Raw genomic sequence first — 22,969 nt, 5'->3', positions numbered from 1 at the left:
GATGAAAATAAAAGGGAAGGGGAGAGGCCGAACCATCAGAATTCAGGAGAAAATGAAGGTAATATGTTTGTTGGGACACACAGAGAATTGTTGAAAACTTCATGAGTTTTTGCTTGCATTGTTGTATCTGTAGATTACGACTGATCATATTCTAGGTAATCCAGAATGAATGCTGTCAACATTATTCAGTAACCAGCACACCCAGAAGGTTGCTTAAATATTCAATTTTCCTACCAATAATGAATTTACATGTTATTTGGGAGCATTGGACGCAATGTATTAAATCATGCAAAGTCTGTTTCACCATCATAACCCATGGTCACTGAATCCCGGATCCCACACATATTCTTTCTCTGATTTCAGAGCTAAATGCAAAACCCACAGAAGCAGAATCATCCAAACAGGCAGGGAAGTTAAGGCACAAATTTTATGAAGAAAAACCAAAAAAAATGAATGCATTTATTTGTCTGTTTCTTTTTCCTGCTACTGTATAACTCCTAAAGCAGTTGGAGTGAGAATTAATTGTGGTTCATATACAGAGGCCTGCAAATTCCTAATCCCTAGAACGTTTCTGAAGATATGGCCTGCTCAATGCCTGGAAAATCCCTGGAAAATTCTTGCCTCCGTTCCATAGCAAAGTTGAACAATCTACAATCCACCAGGATATCTGAAGATGTTTCGTTGAAATTGGCCTAATCCACTAATTGAAAGCAGTCATGTAAATAATCCCCATCCTCCCTTGATCATATATTCATGGCCCTTACTACTGGGGCTGCTCTCTCTACTCTCTGCCTATATTCTGCAATACAACAGCACTGCATGAATTCACAAAATACAAGCAACTGTTCAGAAAGCGTTAGAAATGTCATGCCTCTGTCAATGTTGTCATCAATACAACTTAGCAGATTTCTTCCAGCTTCTGTAAATTGCACGTGATTACCATCTCTTAATTCTTGTGAATGTTATCAGCATAATTCACTTATCATCACACACAGGGTATATTTCCCTAAATTCCTCAAATAAAGTATCCTTATATTGATGACAGTTTCGAATGGACCAGTTGAAGAAATAAAACCAAATGGACATGGAAATGAATTAAGGGATGAAAGTAAGGAAAATATGGAAAAAGCTGTAGGTATTATCTTTGTAATTGCAAGGCTTCTGTTGTAAACAAAGTGAGATTCACTTTTCATTCGTCCTTTCAAAATTCCTACAGACATTGCCTGCTTAATGTCTGGAACACTCCTGAAGATACTGTGTATATTCCATCCGCCAAACTCTCTGGGGCAAGGTAGATTGTTGAACTTTGCAACAGGACTTGTAGCACGTGTCTCTTCTGTACAGAGCTGCATATCGTAGAAAGGACCATGACAAATTAGTGTAATCAGACTGGAATTATTCCACAATTCCTCCATTTGAAAAGTATGTGGGATTTTGCTTTGGAACCTACACATTCAAATTCAGTTGTTGCTACATGTTTTTACGTTTGGTAAAATTCTGGCTATGAATCACTATTGTTTCACTCTTACATTGCCTGAGCTGATAGAAACACATTTCCTTTATTTCGATTCAGGGGTCACCCCAGCAAAGCCTGATGAAGATAAAAGGGAAGGGCAGAGGCCGAACCATCAGAATTCAGGAGAAAATGAAGGTAATATGTTTGTTGGGACACACAGAGAATTGTTGAAAACTTCATGAGTTTTTGCTTGCATTGTTGTATCTGTAGATTACGACTGATCATATTCTAGGTAATCCAGAATGAATGCTGTCAACATTATTCAGTAACCAGCACACCCAGAAGGTTGCTTAAATATTCAATTTTCCTACCAACAATCAATTTACATGTTATTTAAGAGCATTGGACGCAATGTACTAAATCATGTAAAGTCTGTTTCACCATCATAACCCATGGTCACTGAATCCCGGGTCCCACACATATTCTTTCTCTGATTTCAGAGCTAAATGCAAAACCCACAGAAGCAGAATCATCCAAACAGGCAGGGAAGTTAAGGCACAAATTTTATGAAGAAAAACCAAAAAAAATGAATGCATTTATTTGTCTGTTTCTTTTTCCTGCTACTGTATAACTCCTAAAGCATTTGGAGTGAGAATTAATCGTGGTTCATATACAGAGGCCTGCAAGTTACTAATCACTAGAACATTTCTGAAGATATGGCCTGCTCAATGCCTGGAAAATCCCTGGAAAATTCATGCCTCCGTTCCATAGCAAAGTTGAACAATCTCCAATCCACCAGGATATCTGAAGATGTTTCCTTGATGTTGGCCTAATCCACTAATTGAAAGCAGTCATGTAAATAATCCTCATCCTCCCTTGATCATATATTCATGGCCCTTACTACTGGGGCTGCTCTCTCTGCTCTCTGCCTATATGCTGCAATACAACAGCACTGCATGAATTCACAAAATACAAACAACTGTCCAGAAAGCGTTAGAAATGTCATGCCTCTGTCAATGTTGTCATCAATACAACTTAGCAGATTTCTTCCAGCTTCCGTAAATTGCACGTGATTACCATCTCTTAATTCTTGTGAATGTTATCAGCATAATTCACTTATCATCACACACAGGGTATATTTCCCTAAATTCCTCAAATAAAGTATCCTTATATTGATGACAGTTTCGAATGGACCAGTTGAAGAAATAAAACCAAATGGACATGGAAATGAATTAAGGGATGAAAGTAAGGAAAATATGGAAAAAGCTGTAGGTATTATCTTTGTAATTGCAAGGCTTCTGTTGTAAACAAAGTGAGATTCACTTTTCATTCGTCCTTTCAAAATTCCTACAGACATTGCCTGCTTAATGTCTGGAACACTCCTGAAGATACTGTGTATATTCCATCCGCCAAACTCTCTGGGGCAAGGTAGATTGTTGAACTTTGCAACAGGACTTGTAGCACGTGTCTCTTCTGTACAGAGCTGCATATCGTAGAAAGGACCATGACAAATTAGTGTAATCAGACTGGAATTATTCCACAATTCCTCCATTTGAAAAGTATGTGGGATTTTGCTTTGGAACCTACACATTCAAATTCAGTTGTTGCTACATGTTTTTACGTTTGGTAAAATTCTGGCTGTGAATCACTGTTGTTTCACTCTTACATTGACTGAGCTGATCGAGACACATTTCCTTTATTTCGATTCAGAGGTCACCCCAGCAAAGCTTGATGAAAATAAAAGGGAAGGGGAGAGGCCGAACCATCAGAATTCAGGAGAAAATGAAGGTAATATGTTTGTTGGGACACACAGAGAATTGTTGAAAACTTCATGAGTTTTTGCTTGCATTGTTGTATCTGTAGATTACGACTGATCATATTCTAGGTAATCCAGAATGAATGCTGTCAACATTATTCAGTAACCAGCACACCCAGAAGGTTGCTTAAATATTCAATTTTCCTACCAATAATGAATTTACATGTTATTTGGGAGCATTGGACGCAATGTATTAAATCATGCAAAGTCTGTTTCACCATCATAACCCATGGTCACTGAATCCCGGATCCCACACATATTCTTTCTCTGATTTCAGAGCTAAATGCAAAACCCACAGAAGCAGAATCATCCAAACAGGCAGGGAAGTTAAGGCACAAATTTTATGAAGAAAAACCAAAAAAAATGAATGCATTTATTTGTCTGTTTCTTTTTCCTGCTACTGTATAACTCCTAAAGCAGTTGGAGTGAGAATTAATTGTGGTTCATATACAGAGGCCTGCAAATTCCTAATCCCTAGAACGTTTCTGAAGATATGGCCTGCTCAATGCCTGGAAAATCCCTGGAAAATTCTTGCCTCCGTTCCATAGCAAAGTTGAACAATCTACAATCCACCAGGATATCTGAAGATGTTTCGTTGAAATTGGCCTAATCCACTAATTGAAAGCAGTCATGTAAATAATCCCCATCCTCCCTTGATCATATATTCATGGCCCTTACTACTGGGGCTGCTCTCTCTACTCTCTGCCTATATTCTGCAATACAACAGCACTGCATGAATTCACAAAATACAAGCAACTGTTCAGAAAGCGTTAGAAATGTCATGCCTCTGTCAATGTTGTCATCAATACAACTTAGCAGATTTCTTCCAGCTTCTGTAAATTGCACGTGATTACCATCTCTTAATTCTTGTGAATGTTATCAGCATAATTCACTTATCATCACACACAGGGTATATTTCCCTAAATTCCTCAAATAAAGTATCCTTATATTGATGACAGTTTCGAATGGACCAGTTGAAGAAATAAAACCAAATGGACATGGAAATGAATTAAGGGATGAAAGTAAGGAAAATATGGAAAAAGTTGTAGGTATTATCTTTGTAATTGCAAGGCTTCTGTTGTAAACAAAGTGAGATTCACTTTTCATTCGTCCTTTCAAAATTCCTACAGACATTGCCTGCTTAATGTCTGGAACACTCCTGAAGATACTGTGTATATTCCATCCGCCAAACTCTCTGGGGCAAGGTAGATTGTTGAACTTTGCACCAGGACTTGTAGCACGTCTCTCTTCTGTGCAGAGCTGCATATCGTAGAAAGGACCATGACAAATTAGTGTAATCAGACTGGAATTATTCCACAATTCCTCCATTTTAAAAGTATGTGGGATTTTGCTTTGGAACCTACACATTCAAATTCAGTTGTTGCTACATGTTTTTACGTTTGGTAAAATTCTGGCTATGAATCACTATTGTTTCACTCTTACATTGCCAGAGCTGATAGAGACAAATAAATTTATTTTATTTGGATTCAGAGATCACCCCAGCAAAGCCTGCTGAACATGAAAGGGAAGAGGAGAAGCTGACCAATCAAAATTCAGAAGAAAATGAAGGTATTATGTTTGTTGGGATACCCAGAGATTTGTTGAAAGTTTCATGTTTCTTTGCTTGCATTGCAGTTTCTGTAGATTACACACAATTATCTTCTAGTTAATTCTGTGAATACTGTCACCATTATTCATTAAGCAGCACAACCAGAAGGTTGCTTAAATATTCAACTTTCCTACCAGCACTGAAATTACATATTATTTGGGAGCATTGCACACCATGGATGTAAACATGCAAAGTCTGTGTCACCATCACAACCCATGGTCAGTCATCAGCAGCTCCCTCATATGTCCTGTCTTTGATTGCAGTGCTGAACAGAGAAGACACAGAAATAGAAGGAGATGAAGATCCAGGTGAGTTCAGGCACAAATCTGAAAATACAGAAAAATGCAGGTACTTTTATGTTTTTTTCTGGCACTTGCATAACATCTATTATAGATGGAGTGAGAATTAGATGTGGTTTATAAACTGTGTTCTGCAAATCTTAATCCCTGGAAAATTTCTGCAGATATTCTTCTGCCTAACCTCTGGAAAATTCTTGGAGATGCTGTACACCTTCCTCCTGGTGGAATGTCAATTCTTCAAATTTGCTACTGGAATGGAGGCATGAGTCTCTTTTGGGTATTGACATGGGAACATGCCAAATTAGTGCCAGCACCATTATCTGACACGAATTATTCCCCAATTCCTCAAATTCAAAAATGTGTGGTACTTTGTTTTCAAGTTCAGTTGTTGTCACATGATTATCCTGTTGCTGAATCTATGGCCATGGATCAATATTGTTTCAACTTTTCATTGCCTGACTTGGCAGAGACTCATTTTTGCCAGTGTGATGGGCCTAGGAATATTCATTCTGAAGCCTAACAAACACTTGACTGGAATCAGAAGCTAGATTAGTTGAAAGTTTTATGTTTAATGTTCTGTGTCTAAATGAAGAAAGGTCTGGGTAATTTATTCAACAGTGAGATGGAGATCTAGAGGGAAAACCATCCCGTGAATCTTTCCCAGTACCTCCCCCAAATCTATCCAAAAAGATCTCAGTTTTGTGCATAGCCAGGTGGAATGCATAAAGGTACCAACATCTATGCCACACCTGAAGCACTTGTTAGAAATTTCTGGTTTATTTTAATGTATTTTTTTCAGGTGTGAGATATAACTGATGTAAAAAATTTAAATGTATCATTCTGTACCTAGAGTTGATAAGAGTGGTAACACTATCCAAGCATAGATGTGACCAGCATTGATGATCAATTACAATGCCCAAATCCGACTCCCATTTCTCCCTCGATCTGTATATACCAAACTTTGGGTATTGGTCCTGGAATAAAGAATACATATTAGAGATAAATTTAGTTGTATTCCCCTTTCGAATTAGAATCTCCATGTTTGAGCACCTTGGTAGGGCCAGTGATGGACCCAAACAGTCCCTCAAAAAAGATCGTAATTGGAGATAGCAGAAGAATGTGTTATTAGATAAATTATATTTATTTTTAAGTCCCTCAAAAGACATAAATTGCCTCTGCTGATTATAACAATCTTCAACGCACCTGATACCATGTTGATACCAGGTAATTTATTACCCAGAGTCATGGGTATTAATCTGTTCTGAGATAGAGGTGTCTTTGTGGATATTCCTTTTTTTAGACCCATAAATTGTTTAATTTTTTCCCAGACATAAATTACATGTCTCAGTAGAGGATTGTTTGTTTTCTTTTTAATTTATTTGGAGTCTCATTTATATATAAATTCTTCTGCCATCTCTTCTCCTACCATGTGTAAGCCAATTGTAACCCAAGAAGGAATAGTTGTCTCATCAAAAAAGAAGCAATAAACCATGCTTGTGCAGCTAAATAATATTTTTTAAAATCTGGTAATTTTAACCCTCCCAGTTTATAGTCCCAGGTCAATTTTTCCATGGAGATTCTAGATGTTTTACCTGACCATAAAAATAGATGAATATGTCCATTAAAAAATTATTAGATAATGGGATAGGTAAAAACTGAAAAAAAAACTGAAGTCTTGGCATTTTCTTCATTTTTATACAGTTTACCCCACCCATCAGTGTGATGGGCAGGTTTATCCACCCATGTAGTTCCTCCTCGACATTCCACAGCAGGGGGAGATAATTAAGTTTATAAAGGTCATCCAAATTACGATTAAACTTAATCCCCAGATACTTCATGTTGGATTTAACCCATCTAAACTGAGTGCCATATTGATATTGGGCATAGTCCCCTCTACCTAAAGGTAAAATTTCACTTTTATTCCAATTTATTTTATATCCCAAAACTATACCATAATTGTTCAGCAAGGCCCTTAGTCTTACCAAAGAGCCGGCCGGGTCAGCCAAACATACTAAAATGTCATCAGCAGATAAATTAATTTTATATTCTTCCTGGGCCACTTTTTCCCATCTAACAGCCTCAGCCAATGGCTCTATTGGCAGAACATATGGAGCTGGAGATAGTGCACAACCTTGTCTACTAGATCTATGTAGAGAGAAAACTGGTGAAATCTGCCCATTCATAATTATTTTGGCTTAGATTGATGGTAAAGTGCTCTTATCTAATTTATGAGTATTTGGCCTGGACCAAGTTTTTCCATTGTTTTAAATAAAAAATCATATTCAAGTCTAAAGCATCTAAAGCCACTGCTACAGTCGGGTCCACCTTCGTCTTAGCTAAATGTAACATAGTCAATAGTCTGCCAATATTATCAGATAATTGTCTATTTTTAATAAATCCTGTTTGATCAGATTTAATCAATTTTGGCAGATATCGAGCTAATCTATTAGTTAATGCCTTTGCTATAATTTTATAGTCCGCATTTAAAAGTGAGATAGGTCTATAAGGCGCTCGTTTTAGCGGATCCTTATCCTTAAAATTTAACATAATAGTTGCTGTTGAAAAGGATTCCGGTAGAGTATGGGTCTCCTCAGCCTGAGTCACAACCCTCATAAAAAAGGGCATTAATTGATCCTTAAATTCTCTATAAAATTCATGGGGATCATCTCCCAGCGACTTATTAGCCTGTAGTAAGTCCAGGGCTTTTTCAATTTCATCGCTAGAAAAAGGGGCATTCAATTCTTCCGGATCTTGTTGGCTCAATTTGGGAAATTGTAAATTAGACAAAAAATCATCAATTTTCTGGGAGTCACCCACTGATTCTGATTTATATAGTTCCGAATAGAACTGCTTAAAAATATCATTTATTTCTTTTGGCTTATATGAAATCTTACCTTCCCCTATTTGAATTGCATTTATTGTTCTGGAGGATTCTTCCACCCTCAATTGCCAAGATAGTACTTTATGGGTTCTCTCTCCTAATTCATAATATTGTTGTTTTGATTTTAGTATCATATTTTCTATTCTATAGGTTTGTTTCGTGTTATACTCTAATTTTTATTTTTTTATAATTTTCCTCTTGTTGAATTCTGACAATCTTTTTCTAATTGTGTTACTTCTTTCTCCAGTTCATTTAATTCTGTTACATATTTATTTTTTATTCCCTTAACGTATCCAATTATCTGTCCTCTTAAGTATGCTTTTAATGTATCCCATAATAAATTATTGGCAGTAGAGAGTGAGTTCATCTCACAGAATAGTTCTATTTGAGCTCTAATTAAACTGTGAAACTCTGGTCTTTTCAACAAGAAAGGAATAAAACGCCATCTATATAATGTTTTTTGTTTATCAGGCATTTCAATTGATATAATTAAAGGTGAATGGTCTGAAAGTAGTCTCACGGCATATTCTATTTGAATGAGCCTACTTTCTAATTTAGCTAATATTAGAAATAAGTCAATTCTAGAGTAGGAATCATATTGTTTTGAATAGAAGGAGTAGCCTCTTTCCCTTGGATGCTGCTGTCTCCAAGCATCTATTATATTCAAGTCCTTCATGAAGGCCAGGGTGGTTTTTGCTGCCCTGACCTTAACGACTTTTTTAACTGATGTATCTAAAATTGGATCCAGAAAAAAATTGAAATCCCCTCCAATTAAGATATTTTCATATCCTTGAACAACTTTTAAAAGATATTTTGAATAAATTTCTCGTCATCATAATTGGGAGCATATAAATTCAAAAGTGTCTAGGATTCTGAATATATTTGACAGTAGACCATAACAAATCCCCCAGCCGGGTCTATGATAATACCCTCCACCTTCACTGGCAAATTCCTCCCTATCAATACTGCCACTCCTCTGGCTTTAGAATTAAAGAAGGACGCTATTACTTGACCAATCCATCCTCTCTTTAATTTGTTATGTTCTGTCACTGTAAGATGAGTTTCTTGAAGAAAGGTAATATCAATATGATTTTTTAAGATATGCCAAGACTTTTTTCTTTTTTATCAGTCCATTTATCCCATTAACATTAAGACTTAAAAATTTAATTGCTCTATTTATAGTTATCAGATTTTATTAGTTGATAAATCCTGCTAACAAAAAAAAATAAATTACTGCCACTTCTTTGAGTGACTCTGAGGTATTTGGTGCCATTCTCAATAGAGTGTAGAAAATAGAAAGGAAACCAAAGAGGAAAAAAAAAGAAAAAGAAAGGGAGAAAAACCCTCCCAACTGGCGCTCCAAGCCCACGGCGCCTGAACCCCTCTTACTGTGGGGTCCGATAAACATCACACTAAAGATGGACATTCTTTAATAAATAACATAATTAATCTTTTTTTTTAGAAAAGAGAAGGAAAAAAAGGTTATCCACTCTCCCAATAACTCCTTAATTAAACATCTGTAAAAATTAAATTATATTCCACATCCGTTATTACTAAATATCTAACATAGTCTATAATATTGAAAGTAAATATCATTAATATAGCAATATATCCAAATAAAGAAGAGAATTCAAAGAAACTCTTTGTAAATATTGTAACTTAATACATATCCAGCATACCAAAAACTAAACATATCAAAAGATGATATCTATATAATCAATGCTATTCATACTAAATATAACAAAATTAGATGAACTATATATTTCCTAAGTAGTATAATTCAAAAAGACCCAGAAAAAACCTAAATAGATTTAATAATAAATTAATATTCATAGTGGTTTCCATCCATAATCATATGAATTTTAAGTTCAATATTTTAAATCATAATAGTCTACATCCATAATCATGTAGATTCAAAGTTCAAGATTATAATTATGTTAAAACTAATCTATATTAATAAAGAAAATCAAATAATTTTCTTCATATATTTTGCCCAAGATACATCTTTCTAGGCCTCTTATTCCAGAAGAAGAATATTCTGAATCACGATGTCTCAGATATTTTTTTGAATAAAGTTTATTGCCTCCTGGGGGTTAGTAAAAAATTTCCTCCCTCCATCCGATAGAGTAATTCTTGTCCTTGCTGGATATAATAAAGAATATTGAAGACCTTTATTCTTTAATAACCTCCTTTTTAAGTCAAAGTTTTTCCTTTTTCTTAACAAGGCCACACTAATATCTGGAAAGAAGGATATCTTTCCCCCTTCAAACTCTAATAGGCCATTTCTCTCTCTGACCTCTATTGCTGCAGCTCGTAATACTTCTTGTTTATCTTGATACTTCAAAATGTGTATAAGTATAGAGTGAGGCCTTTGCTCTGAAGGTGGTCGGGAGATTAAAGTCCTGTGGGCTCTTTCTGTAATTCTTTGTCAAAATGCTTTTTCCCCAGAACTTTGGGGATCCATTCTTGAAAGAAAGTCACTGTGTCTCTCCCTTCCAGTCCCTCTTTTAAACCCACTATTTTGATATTATTTCTTCTGCTATAGTTTTCAAGGGAGTCCAGTTTATCCATTATTTTTACTTTCTCTATCCTCCAGGAATCTTTTTCTTTTTCCAGGCTTTGTAATCTATTCACAACATCCTTCATATTATTTTCTAAGTCCTAGGTTCACAAATTTAAAGATTCCAAAGTCTACTTCATTTCCTTAGATTCTTGAATGATAACGTCTAAATGACTCTTAAATTTGTCCATCCTACTGGTTAAAGTCCGGACTACATCAGCCAAAGCATCAATCACGGCTGCGAGGTCACTGCCCGAGCCATCTCCGCGTTGTGCTGCCGCCGTCTTCGGGCCTTTTGCAGGCTCAGAGGAACTGTCCGATAAGCAGGCCTCATCACCATTGCTTCCGTGTCCCTCAACTCCAGACGCCCCCGGGAGTGCAAGGCTGGCAGCACTAGCGCCAGTAGGATTTCCACGATTTTTCCTTTTAACCATTGCTTTTGTTAAAGTTATATGACAGCCTTATAAACAGGTTGTTTCTTCTGGTGGAACTTAGCAGTTTTGAAAGCTAACCTCCCCAGGAATAAATTCAAATTTATTAAAATTGCGCTGTCAGTAGCCAGGAGATGCATATTGGTGACATGGAAATCTGATTCCCTTGTACATATTGATCGTTGGAATAAAGAAATGCAAAGTTGTATACCCCTTAAGAAGATTACTTGTACTCTTAGAAATGGATACACTATGTTCATTGAGATTTGGCAACCATACTTGGATTACAAAAATGCCTGGACTGTTTAACTTATTTATTTTAATTCTTTTAAATTAATATATCCCTTATTATAAGCTAGTTTCTTAAATTTGTATTTTAAACTGACTGAGAGCTGGATGATTCTTTTTTATTCTTTTTCTCTTTTCTTTCTTCTCTCCTTTCCTTTCTTTCCTCTGTCTCTTATGTTTTTTTTCTTGTTCCTTTTTTCTAAATGCGGGGAGAAGGTGTTGGGATAGGTGTTCTTTTTTTTCTCTTGGACCTATTAAACATAGAAACATAGAAAATAGGTGCAGGAGCTGGCCATTCGGCCCTTCGAGCCTGCACCACCATTCAGTATGATCATGGCTGATCATCCAATTCAGAACCCTGTACCTGCTTTCTCTCCATACCCCCTGATCCCTTTAGCCACAAGGGCGATATCTAACTCCCTCTTAAATATAGCCAATGAACTGGCCTCAACTGTTTCCTGTGGCAGAGAATTCCACAGATTCCCCACTCTCTGTGTGAAGAAGTTTTTCCTCATCTCTTTAAAGGCTTCCCCTTTATCCTTAAACTGTGACCCCTCATTCTGGACTCCCCCGACATCGGAAAGAATCTTCCTGCATCGAGCCTGTCCAATCCCTTTAGAATTTTATACGTTTCAATAAGATCCCCCCTCAATCTTCTGAATTTCAGTGAGTATAAGCCTAGTTGATCCAGTCTTTCTTCATATGAAAGTCCTGCCATCCCAGGAATCAATCTGGTGAACCTTCTTTGTACTCCCTCTATGGCAAGAATGTTTTTCCTCAGATTAGGGGACCAAAACTGCACACAATACTCCAGCTGTGGCCTCACCAAGGCCTTGCACAACTGCAGTAGAACCTCCCTGCTCCTGTACTCGAATCCTCTTGCTATGAATGCCAACATACCATTTGCCTTTTTCACCGCCTGCTGTACCTGCATGCCCACCTTCAATGACTGGTGTACAATAACACCCAGGTCTCGTTGCACCTCCGCTTTTCCTAATCGGCCACCATTCAGATAATAATCTGTTTTCCTGTTCTTGCAACCAAAGTGGATAACCTCACATTTATCTGCATTAAATTGCATCTGCCATGAATTTGCTCACTCACCTACCTTATCCAAGTCACCCTGCATCCTCTTAGCATCCTCCTCACAGCTAACACCGCTGTCCAGCTTCATGTCATCCGCAAACTTGGAGGTGCTGCATTTATTTCCCCCATCTAAATCATTAATATATATTGTAAACAACTGGGGTCCCAGCACTGAGCCTTGCGGTACCCCACTAGTCACTGCCTGCCATTCTGAAAAGGTCCCGTTTATTCCCACTCTTTGCTTCCTGTTTGCCAACCAATTCTCTATCCACATCAATACCATACCCCCAATACCGTGTGCTTTAAGTTTGCACACTAATCTCCTGTGTGGGACCTTGTCAAAATCCTTCTGAAAATCCAAATATACCACATCCACTGGTTCTCCCCTATCCACTCTACGAGTTACATCTTCAAAAAATTCTGTAAGATTCATCAGACATGATTTTCCTTTCACAAATCCATGCTGACTTTGTCCAATGATTTCACCTCTTTCCAAATGTGCTGTTATCACATCTTTGGTAACCGACTCTAGCATTTTCCCCACCACTGATGTCAGGCTAACCGGTCTATAATTCCCCGGTTTCGCTCTCCCTCCTTTTTTAAAAAGTGGGGTTACATTAGCCACCCTCCAATCCTCAGGAACTAATCGAGAATCTAAGGAGTTTTGAAAAATTATCACTAATGCATCCACTATTCTTGGGCTACTTCCTTAAGCACTCTGGGATGCAGACCATCTGGCCCTGGGGATTTATCTGCCTTTAATCCCTTCAATTTACCTAACACCACTTCCCTACTAACATGTATTTCCCTCAGTTCCTCCATCTCACTAGACCCTCGGTCCCTTACTATTTCCGGAAGATTATTTATGTCCTCCTTAGTGAAGACAGAACCAAAGTAGTTATTCAATTGGTCTGCCACGTCTTTGTTCCCTATGATCAATTTACCTGTTTCTGACTGTAAAGGACCTACATTTGTCTTGACCAATCTTTTTCTTTTCACGTATCTATAAAAGCTTTTACAGTCAGTTTTTATGTTCCCTGCCAGCTTTCTCTCATAATCTTTTTTCCCTTTCCTAATTAAGTCCTTTGTCCTCCTCTGCTGGTCTCTGAATTTCTCCCAGTCCTCAGGTGTGCTGCTTTTTTTTGCTAATTTATATGTTTCTTCTTTGGACTTGATACTATCCCTAATTTCCCTTGTCAGCCATGGGTGCACTACCTTCCCTGGTTTATTCTTTTGCCAAACTGGGATGAACACTTGTTGTAGTTCATCCATGCGATCTTTAAATGCTTGCCATTGCATATCCACCGTCAACCCTTTAAGTATCATTTGCCGTTCTATCTTAGCTAATTCATGTGTCATACCTTCAAAGTTATCCTTCTTTAAGTTCAGAACCTTTGTTTCTGAATTAACTATGTCACTCTCCATCTTAATGAAGAATTCCACCATATTATGGTCACTCTTACCCAAGGGGCCTCGCACAACAAGATTGCTAACTAACCCTTCCTCATTGCTAAATACCCAATCTAGAATGACCTGCTCTCTAGCTGGTTCCTTGACATGTTGGTTCAGAAAACCATCCCGCATACATTCCAAAAAATCCTCTTCCTCAGCACCCTTACCAATTTGGTTCACCCAATCTATATTTAAATTGAAGTCACCCATTATAACTATTGTTCCTTTAATGCACGCATTTCTAATTTCCTGATTAATGCCATCCCCAACCTCACTCCTACTGTTAGGTGGCCTGTATACAACTCCCACCAGTGTTTTCTACCCCTTAGTGTTATGCAGCTCTACCATATCGCTTCCACATCCTCCAGGCTAATGTCCTTCCTTTCTATTGTGTTAATCTCCTCTCTAACCACCAACACTACCCCACCTCCTTTTCTTTCCTGTCTATCCCTCCTGAATATTGAATATCCTGTTACAAGGTGGGGGCAAGGATGCTGGGAGAGGACCCACAAGCAGGACAAAAAACACATCTTTCTTAGGTTCAATAAAATAGTGTTTATTACTCGCTACACAGAGAACTGGGAAATCAAGGAGGACAAGGGGGAACACAAACCTCGGACTAGGAGACTAGGGACTTGGATCGCCGCGGATCTTGGAGTTGGAAACTGGGAACTTGAATCGCTGCGGCCATGACTTAAACACTGGGAACTTGGATCGCCACAGACCTTGAACTTGGAGACATGGGAACTTGGATCGCCGCGAACCTTGAACTTGGAGACATGGGAACTTGGATCGCCGCGGACCTTGGACCTGGAGACTGGGAACTTGGATCGCCGTGGACCTTGGACTTGGAGACAGGGAACTTGGACCGCCACGGACCTTGGATCTGGAGACTGGGAACTTGGACCTGGTGACTGGGAACTTGGATCACCACAGACCTTGGACCTGGAGACTGGGAACTTGGATCGCCGTGGACCTCGGATCTGGAGACTGGGAACTTGGACCTGGTGACTGGGAACTTGGATCGCCGCAGACCTTGGACCTGGAGACAGGGAACTTGGACTTGGAGACAGGGAACTTGGACCGCCACGGACCTTGGACTTGGAGACAGGGAACTTGGACTTGGAGACAGGGAACTTGGATCGCCGCGGACCTTGGACTTGGAGACAGGGAACTTGGACTTGGAGACAGGGAACTTGGACCGCCATGGACCTTGGACTTGGAGACAGGGAACTTGGATCGCCACAGACCTTGGCTTTGGACACTGGAACTTGGATCGCCGAAGACCTTGGACCTGGAGACTAGGACCTTGAATCGCCGCAGCCAGAACGTGGACACCATGAATCGCTGCATTTTTCAAGCCACGTATTCATCTGAAATATCCTCCTATTTCTACTCTGACTAGCACGTGGTACTAGTAGTAATCCAGAGATTATTACCTTTGTGGTCCTACTTTTTAGTTTATCTCCTAACTCCCTAAATTCACTTTGTAGGACCTCATCCAGTTTTTCACCTATATCGTTGGTACCTATGTGCACCACGACCACTGGCTGTTCACCCTCCCATTCCAGGATGTCCTGCAGCTGCTCAGAGACATCCTTGACCCTTGCACCAGGGAGGCAACATACCATCCTGGAGTTTTGTTTGCGGCCGCAGAAACGCCTGTCTATTCCCCTTACAATTGAATCCCCTATCACTATAGCTCTCCCACTCCTTTTCCTTCCCTCCTGTGCCGCAGAGCCACCCATGGTGCCATGAACTCGGCTGCTGCTGCCTTCCCCTGATGAGACATCTCCCCCAACAGTATCCAAAACAGTATATCTGTTTAGGAGGGAGATGACCTCAGGGGACTCCTGCACTACCTGCCTACTGCTACGCTGTCTAGTGGCCACCCATTCCCTTTCTGCCTGTGTAGCCTTTACCTGCGGTGTGGCCAACTCACAGAACGTGCTATTCACGACTTTCTCAGCATCGCGGATGCTCCAGTATGAATCCAATCGCAGCTCCAGCCGCTCAATGTGGTCTGCCAGAAGCTGCAGCTGGACACACTTCCTACACACATAGTCGTCAGGGACACTGGAAGTATCCCTGATTTCCCACATGCTGCAGGATGAACAAACCACGGGGCTGATCTCAGCTGCCATGACCTACCCAATACGTTGCCTCAACTTTTGAAATGTTCTCTTTTTAAAGGAACTTACCCGGCCTTACCAATGTATTACCAATTAATGTATTTGAATTCATTTTTTTCAATATGTATCAATAGTTGTATTAATTGAGTCATTATATTCCTTCTTTAAAAATTTAAATAAAATATGGAAAAAAGCTGTGAGATGGAGATCTTTAGACAAGTTAATGATTGACTTTTGTGTTGGCAAATTGCTGGAGGAGTTTGCAAAAATACATGACCGTAATCCAGCTTCACAGAAAGTCCTACTACATTTTGTCTCAAGCTGTGTTGTCATTTTACATTTGAGGCAACTTCTTTTTTTCAAATACTGTACAAAATTCAGAGGCCACCCCAGCAAAACTCGATGGACATGAAAGGAAAGAAGAGATACCAGATAAATAAAATTCAGGAAAAAGTGAAGGTAATATGTTTGTTGGGACACCCAGTGAATTGTTGAAATCTTCGTGAGTTTTTTTGCATTGCAGTTTCTGTAGATTACACATGATTATCTTCAAGTTAATGTCTGTGAATGCTGGCAACATTATTCAGTAACCTGCACACCCAGAAGGTTGTTTAAATATTCAACTTTCCTTCCAGCAATGAGTTTACATGTTATTTGGGTGCATTGCACACCATGGATGTAAAAGTGCAAAGTCTGTGTCACCATCACAATCCATGGACACTATATCCCAGGTCCCTCACATATCCTTTCTTTGATTTCAGATCTGAATGCAAAAAGCACATATCCCAATTCCTAGTTTCACCTACCCATCATTTCACCATTTTTTGGTTATTTTTAATCACCTTTCATCCTTTTTCTCCGCCTTCTTCCTCTCCTTCCCCTCTTTGTCTTTGTCCCCCCTTTTCCCCCTTAGCTGCTTCCACCCGTTATCCATCAGCTTCTCTCGTTCTCTTCTCCCATCTAGTTCCATCTGCCCATCAGCCCCCACCTCACCTGGTTCCACCTATCAGCTTCCAGCCCCTGTCGCACCACTACCACCACCTCTTTATATTGGCTACCTTCCCTCTCTACTCTCTGTTGTGATGATGGGTCATGACCCAAAATGTCAATCAACCCTCTGCCTCTTCAGATGATGCTTGATCAGCTGAGTTTCTCCAGTGGTTTGTCTTCTTTCTGCATCAGGGGCTCCCAACCTGGGGTCTATGGACCTATTACATAATGGTATTGGTCTATGATGTAAAACAATGTTGGGAGCCTCTGTTCTATATGTACCTTAGAAAGGCTTTTGATAAGGCCCCACATGGTAAGTTAATCCAGAAGGTCGGATCACATAGGATCCAAGTGTAAGATAGTAAATTGTATACAAAACTGGCTTGGTGGTAGAAGGCAAAGGTGTTAGTGAAGGGCTGTTTTTCAGATTGGATGCCTGTGGTGGTGTTCTGTGCCAGTTCCATTATCATCTTGCATATGATTTAATAATTTATGTTCATGAATGTCAGTAGTATGATTAGTAACTTAGCAGATTACATCCAAATTAGTGCTATAGCAGGCAATCAAGGAGATTGCCTCGGATTGCAACAGGATGTAGATCCACTGTGAAAGTGAGCAAGGCAAGTGAACTTAGGCAAGCATGAAGTGATGCATTTGGGAAGTTAACACAGGCCAGGGTATGCACAAGGTACTGGGGAATATAAATGAACAGCAAGAATCTGGGGTACAAGCACACGGTTCCTTGAAACTGGTAAAACAAGTAGATCGTAGATCGAGTTGTAAAGAAGGTATTTGTCTTCAAGAGCTGAAGCATTGTGTACAGGGGATGGGAACATCATGTTAAAATTTACAAATTGTCAGTTCAGATACACTTGGAATACAAATGTGCAGTTCTGTTCACCACACCACAGGAAGCACGTGATTAAGCTGGATAGGGCGCAGAAAAGAGTCACAGGACTATGCCTGGATTTGGAAGGGTTAGGTTATTAGGAAAATCTGAATATCTAGGGGCTACTTTCCCTGGAGAGATGGAGACTGAGAAGTGACCTAATGGAAGTCTGTAAAATTATGAGGGGCATAGATAAGGTAGGTAGTGACTGTCCTTCTGGGTAAGGAAGTAAAAAACTAGAGGACATGTGTGTATGATGAGAGTTGATTCCTATGATATGACTGAGTGTGAGGTGGGTAGTGAGATCCAAGAGACAGTGCTGGATGAGCCTCAGACCTTGAGCTTATCCAACAGGTCTGAGATTTTTGCTCCTTGTGTGGATGACAGTGGGGGCAGTAGGAAGGATGAGCAACCTAACTGTGGCACCGTAGTTCAGGGAGCCATTCAGGAGGGGGGGGTGGGGAAAGAAAAATAGAGTGATAATTGGGGATAGTATAGTCGGAGAATAGACAGAGTTTTCTGTTGCAAGGATAGACTGTACTGAAGGCTGGGTTGCCTGCCTGGTGCCTGGGTTTGGGACATCTTATCTGACCTGCAGAGGAGTTTATGGTGGGACGGGAAAGATCCAGTTTTTTGTGGTCCATGTGGGTACCAACGACATAGGTAGAACAAGGAAAGAGGTTCTGCTGAGGGAATTCGAGTAGCTGGGGACTAAATTAAAAAGCAGAATCAAAAGGGTTGTAATCTCTGGATCATTACATGAGCCACATACAAATTGGCATAAGGTCAAGAAGGTTAGAGAGTTGAATGCATGGCTCAAGGATTGGTGTGGGAGAAGTGAGTTTGAATTCCTGGGAAATTGGCACCAATATTGGGGAAGGAGGGAGCTGTACCAAGGGGATGGGCTCCACCTGAACCATAATGGGACCTGGATCCTAGCAAATTGCATAACTAGGGCTGTGGATAGGGATTTAAACTGAATAGTAGGGGGGTGGGTTCAACAGATTGGAGAAGTATGGATAAAATAAAAAAGAAAAGTGTCGACCCCACTTGGAATACTGTGCTTAATTTTGGTCGCCTCACTATAGGAAGGACGTGGAAACCACAGAAAGGGTGCAGAGGAGATTTACAAGGATGTTGCTGGATTGGGGAGCATGCCTTATGAGAATAGGTTGAGTGAACTCGGCCATTTCTCCTTGGAGTGATGGAGGATGAGAGATGACCTGATAGAGGTGTACAGGATAATGAGAGGCATTGATCATGTGGATAGTCAGAGGCTTTTCCCCAGGGTTGAAATGGCTAGCACGAGAGGGCATAGTTTTAAGGTGCTTGGAAGTAGGTACGGAGAAGATGTCGCGGTAAGGTTTTTATGCAGAGAGTGGTGAGTGCGTGGAATGGGCTGCCGGTGGCAATGGTGGAGGCGAAAACAATAGGGTCTTTTAAGAGACTCCTGGATGGATACATGGAACTTAGAAAAATAGAGGGCTATTGGTAAGCCTAGATAGTTCTAAGGTAAGGACATGTTCAGCACAACTTTATGGGCCAAGGGGCTTGTATTATGCTGTAGGTTTTCTATGTTTTTACAAAGATAAAGAAAAAACAAAAGATAAAGGAAAACTAAGAGTGAAGAAAGGACAAGAGCAAAAGAGTAAAAGATTACAGGATTTTAAAAGCACAATGAGCGTAAGTGCACTTTATTTGAATGCCCATAGTATTGAAAACAAGGTGAGTGAATTTCTGGCTCAAATCAGTACAAAGGGGTATGATTTAGTGGCCATTACAGAGACGTGGTTGCAGGGTGGAGTGGATTGGGAATTAAATATCCATGAATATAAGGTAATGCAGAAGGGTAGGCAGGAAGGTAAGGGAAGTGGGGTAGCACTCCTAATTAAAGATGAGATCAGGGCAATAGTGAAAGACAATATAAGACCTAGAGAGCAGAATGATGAATCCATCTGGGTAGAGGTTAGGAATAGTAAAGGGAAAAAAAAATCACTGGTGGAAGTTGTCTATTGGCTACCGAATATTAACATTACAGTACACAGGCAATAAATAGAGAAATATCTGAGGCATGTAAGAATGGAACAGCAGTTATCATGGTGGACTTTAACTTGCACATAGATTGAATGGATCAAGTTGGTTGAGGCAGACTTGAGGAGGACGTAATAGAATGCATCCATGATGGCTTTCTTCAACAGCATGTTACTGAACCTATAAGGGAACATGCTTAGATCTGGTCCTGTGCAATGAGGCAGGTAAAATTAATGATCTTGTAGATAGGGATCCTCTTGGAAAGAGTGATCACAGTGTGACTGAGTTTCTCATACAAATGGAGGGTGCAATAGTTCAGTCTAAAACCACTGTATTGTGCCTAAACAATGGAGACTACAATGGGATGAAGGAGGATTTAGCTAGTGTATACTGGGAACACATGCTATATGTGAGACAGTTGGCGAACAGTGGAAGACTTTCAAAGACATTTTTTACAGTGCTCAACAAAAGTATATTCCAGTTAAAAGCAAGGACAGTAAGGGTGGGGAGAGCCAGCCTTGGATAACAAAGGAAATAAAAGAAGGCATCAAACTAAAAGCTCGTGCATACAAAGCTGCCAAGAATAGTGGGAAACTGCAAGATTGGGAAAACTTTAAAAAGCAACAAAGTACCACTAATTGAGCGATAAAGAAAGGGAAGCTAGATTATGAAAATAAACTAGCACAAACTATAAAAATGGATAGTAAAAATGTTTATAATATAAATTGGAAAAGGGTAGCTAAAGTGAATGTAGGTCCCTCAGAGGATGAGAAGGGGAAATTGATATTGGGAAATGAGCAAATGGCCGGGGCTTTGAATTACTATTTTCTGTTGGTCTTCACGGTGGAGGACACATCTAACATGCCAAAAAGAGATGTTATGGATGCGATGGGAGGTGAGAACCTCAATACAATAGCTATCACTAAAGAGGTAGTGTTGAGAAAGCTTATGGGCTTGAAGATAGGTAAGTCCCCTGGTCCTGATGGAATGCATCCCAGGGTACTGAAAGAAATGGCAGAAGTTATAGTAGAGGCTTTGGTGAATAATTTACCAAAATTGTCTGGACTTTGGACAGATCCTGGCAGATTAGAAGATGGCAAATGTCACGCCATTATTCAAAAAAGGATGTATGCAAAAGGCAGGTAACTATAGGCCAGTTAGTTTAACATCTGTAGTTGGGAAAATGCTTGAAGCTATCATTAAAGAAGGAATAGTGAGGCATCCAGAAAGAAATGGATCCATCAGGCAGACACAGCATGGACTCTGCACAGGCAGATCCTGTTTGACAAACTTACTGGAGTTCTTTGAGGATGTAATGAGTGCAGTGGATAGAGGGGAACAGATGGACGTTATTTACTTGGATTTCCAGAAGGCGTTTGTTAAGGTGCCACCTAAAAGACTTATCCATAAGATAAGGATGCATAGAGTTGGAGGTGATGTATTAGCATGGATCGAGGATTTATTATCTAACAGAAAGCAGAGAGTTGGGATACACGGGTGTTACTCTGGTTGGCAATCAGTGGTGAGCAGGGGTTAGTACTGGGCCCTCAAGTGTTCATGATATACATAGAAATCTGGAAAAGGGGACCGTGTGTAGAGTATCCAAGTTTGCTGATGGTACTAAATTGAGTGGAAAAGCAAATTACGCAGAAGTTAAGGAGTGTGCGCAGAGAGATATAGATAGGTTAAGTGAGTGGGCAATCGGTCTGGCAGATGGAGTACAATGTTGGTAAATGCGCCCTTGGGTTCTGAAGGAAGAAGTTGGAGAGTTTGCAGAGGCATTAACAATGATCTTTCAAGAAATGATCAATTCTGGCAGTGTACCGGATGACTGGAAAATTGCAAATGTTATTCTGCTATTTAAGAAGGGTGGGAGGCAGCAGAAAGGAAACTATAGACCTGTTAGCCTGACATCATTGGTTGGGAAGTTGTTGGAATTAATTGTTAGGGACGAGATTGCGGAGTACCTGGAGGCACATGACAAAACAGACCAAAGCCAGCATGGTTTTCTGAAAGGAAAATCCTCCTGACTAACCTACTGCAATTCTTTGAGGAAATTATAAGCAGGGTAGACAAATGAGATGCAGTAGATGTGGTGTACTTGGATTTTCAGAAGGCTTTTGACAAGGTGCTGCACATGAGGCTGCTTAGCAAGGTAAGAGCCCATGGAGTTACAAGGGCGTTACTGACATGCGTAGAGCACTGGCTGATCGGCAGAAAACAGAGAGTGGGATTAAAGGGATCCTATTCTGACTGGCTGCTGGTTAGAAGTTGAGTTCCACAGGGGTCAGTGTTGGGACTGTTGTTTTTTACGATGTATGACAATGATTTGGACTATGAGATCAATGGATTTGTGGCTAAAGTTGCAAATGATACAAAGACAGGTGGAGGAGCAGATAGTTTTGAAGGAATGGGCAAAGAAGTGGCAAATAAAATACAATGTTGTAAAGTGTATGGGTATGCACTTCGGTGGAAGAAATAAATGGGGAGACTATTACTTAAATGGGGAGAGAATTCAAAATGCAGAGATGCAGAAGGACTTGGGAGTCCTTGTGCAGGATACCCTAAAGTTTAACTTCCATGTTGAGTCAGTGGTGAAGAAGGCAAATGTAATGTTGGCATTCATTTCTAGAGATATAGAATATAAGAGCAGGGACGTGATGTTGTGGCTCTATAATGCACTCGTGAGACCACATTTGGAGTATTGTGTGCAGTTTTGGGCTCCTTATTTTAGAAAAGATAAACTGACATTGGACAGGGTTCAGAAAAGATTCACAAGAATGATTCCAGGAATGAAAGCGTTACTGTATGAAGAATGTTTGACAGCTCTTGGGCTGTATTCCCTGGAGTTCAGGAGAATGAGGGGGGAACTCATAGAAACATTTCGAATGTTAAAGGGCCTGAACAGATTAGCTATGACAAAATTATTTTCCATGGTAGGGGAGTCTAGGACAAGAGGACACGACTTCAGGATTGAAGGACTCCATTTAGAACAGAGATGCAGAGAAATTACTTTAGTCACAGGGTGGTAAATCTGTGGAATTTGTTG

At 39.8% G+C, this 22,969-nt stretch overlaps 1 protein-coding gene across 1 annotated transcript in view; it reads left to right on the top strand.

Moving 5' to 3' along the window:
- The window catches only part of LOC140729543 (uncharacterized), a 113,076-nt gene that overhangs the window by 75,978 nt on the left and 14,129 nt on the right, over positions 1-22,969 (top strand). The window contains exons 17-18 of the mRNA XM_073049387.1: positions 4,764-4,841; positions 5,145-5,189. Coding sequence (XP_072905488.1) covers positions 4,764-4,841; positions 5,145-5,189 — 123 coding nt within the window. The remainder of the gene's footprint in view (positions 1-4,763; positions 4,842-5,144; positions 5,190-22,969) is intronic.

Source organism: Hemitrygon akajei, chromosome 6, assembly GCF_048418815.1.
Source record: "Hemitrygon akajei chromosome 6, sHemAka1.3, whole genome shotgun sequence".
NCBI lineage: Eukaryota > Metazoa > Chordata > Chondrichthyes > Myliobatiformes > Dasyatidae > Hemitrygon > Hemitrygon akajei.
Note: the sequence above shows the minus strand (reverse complement) of the source record. Positions and strands in the feature narration are given on the sequence as shown.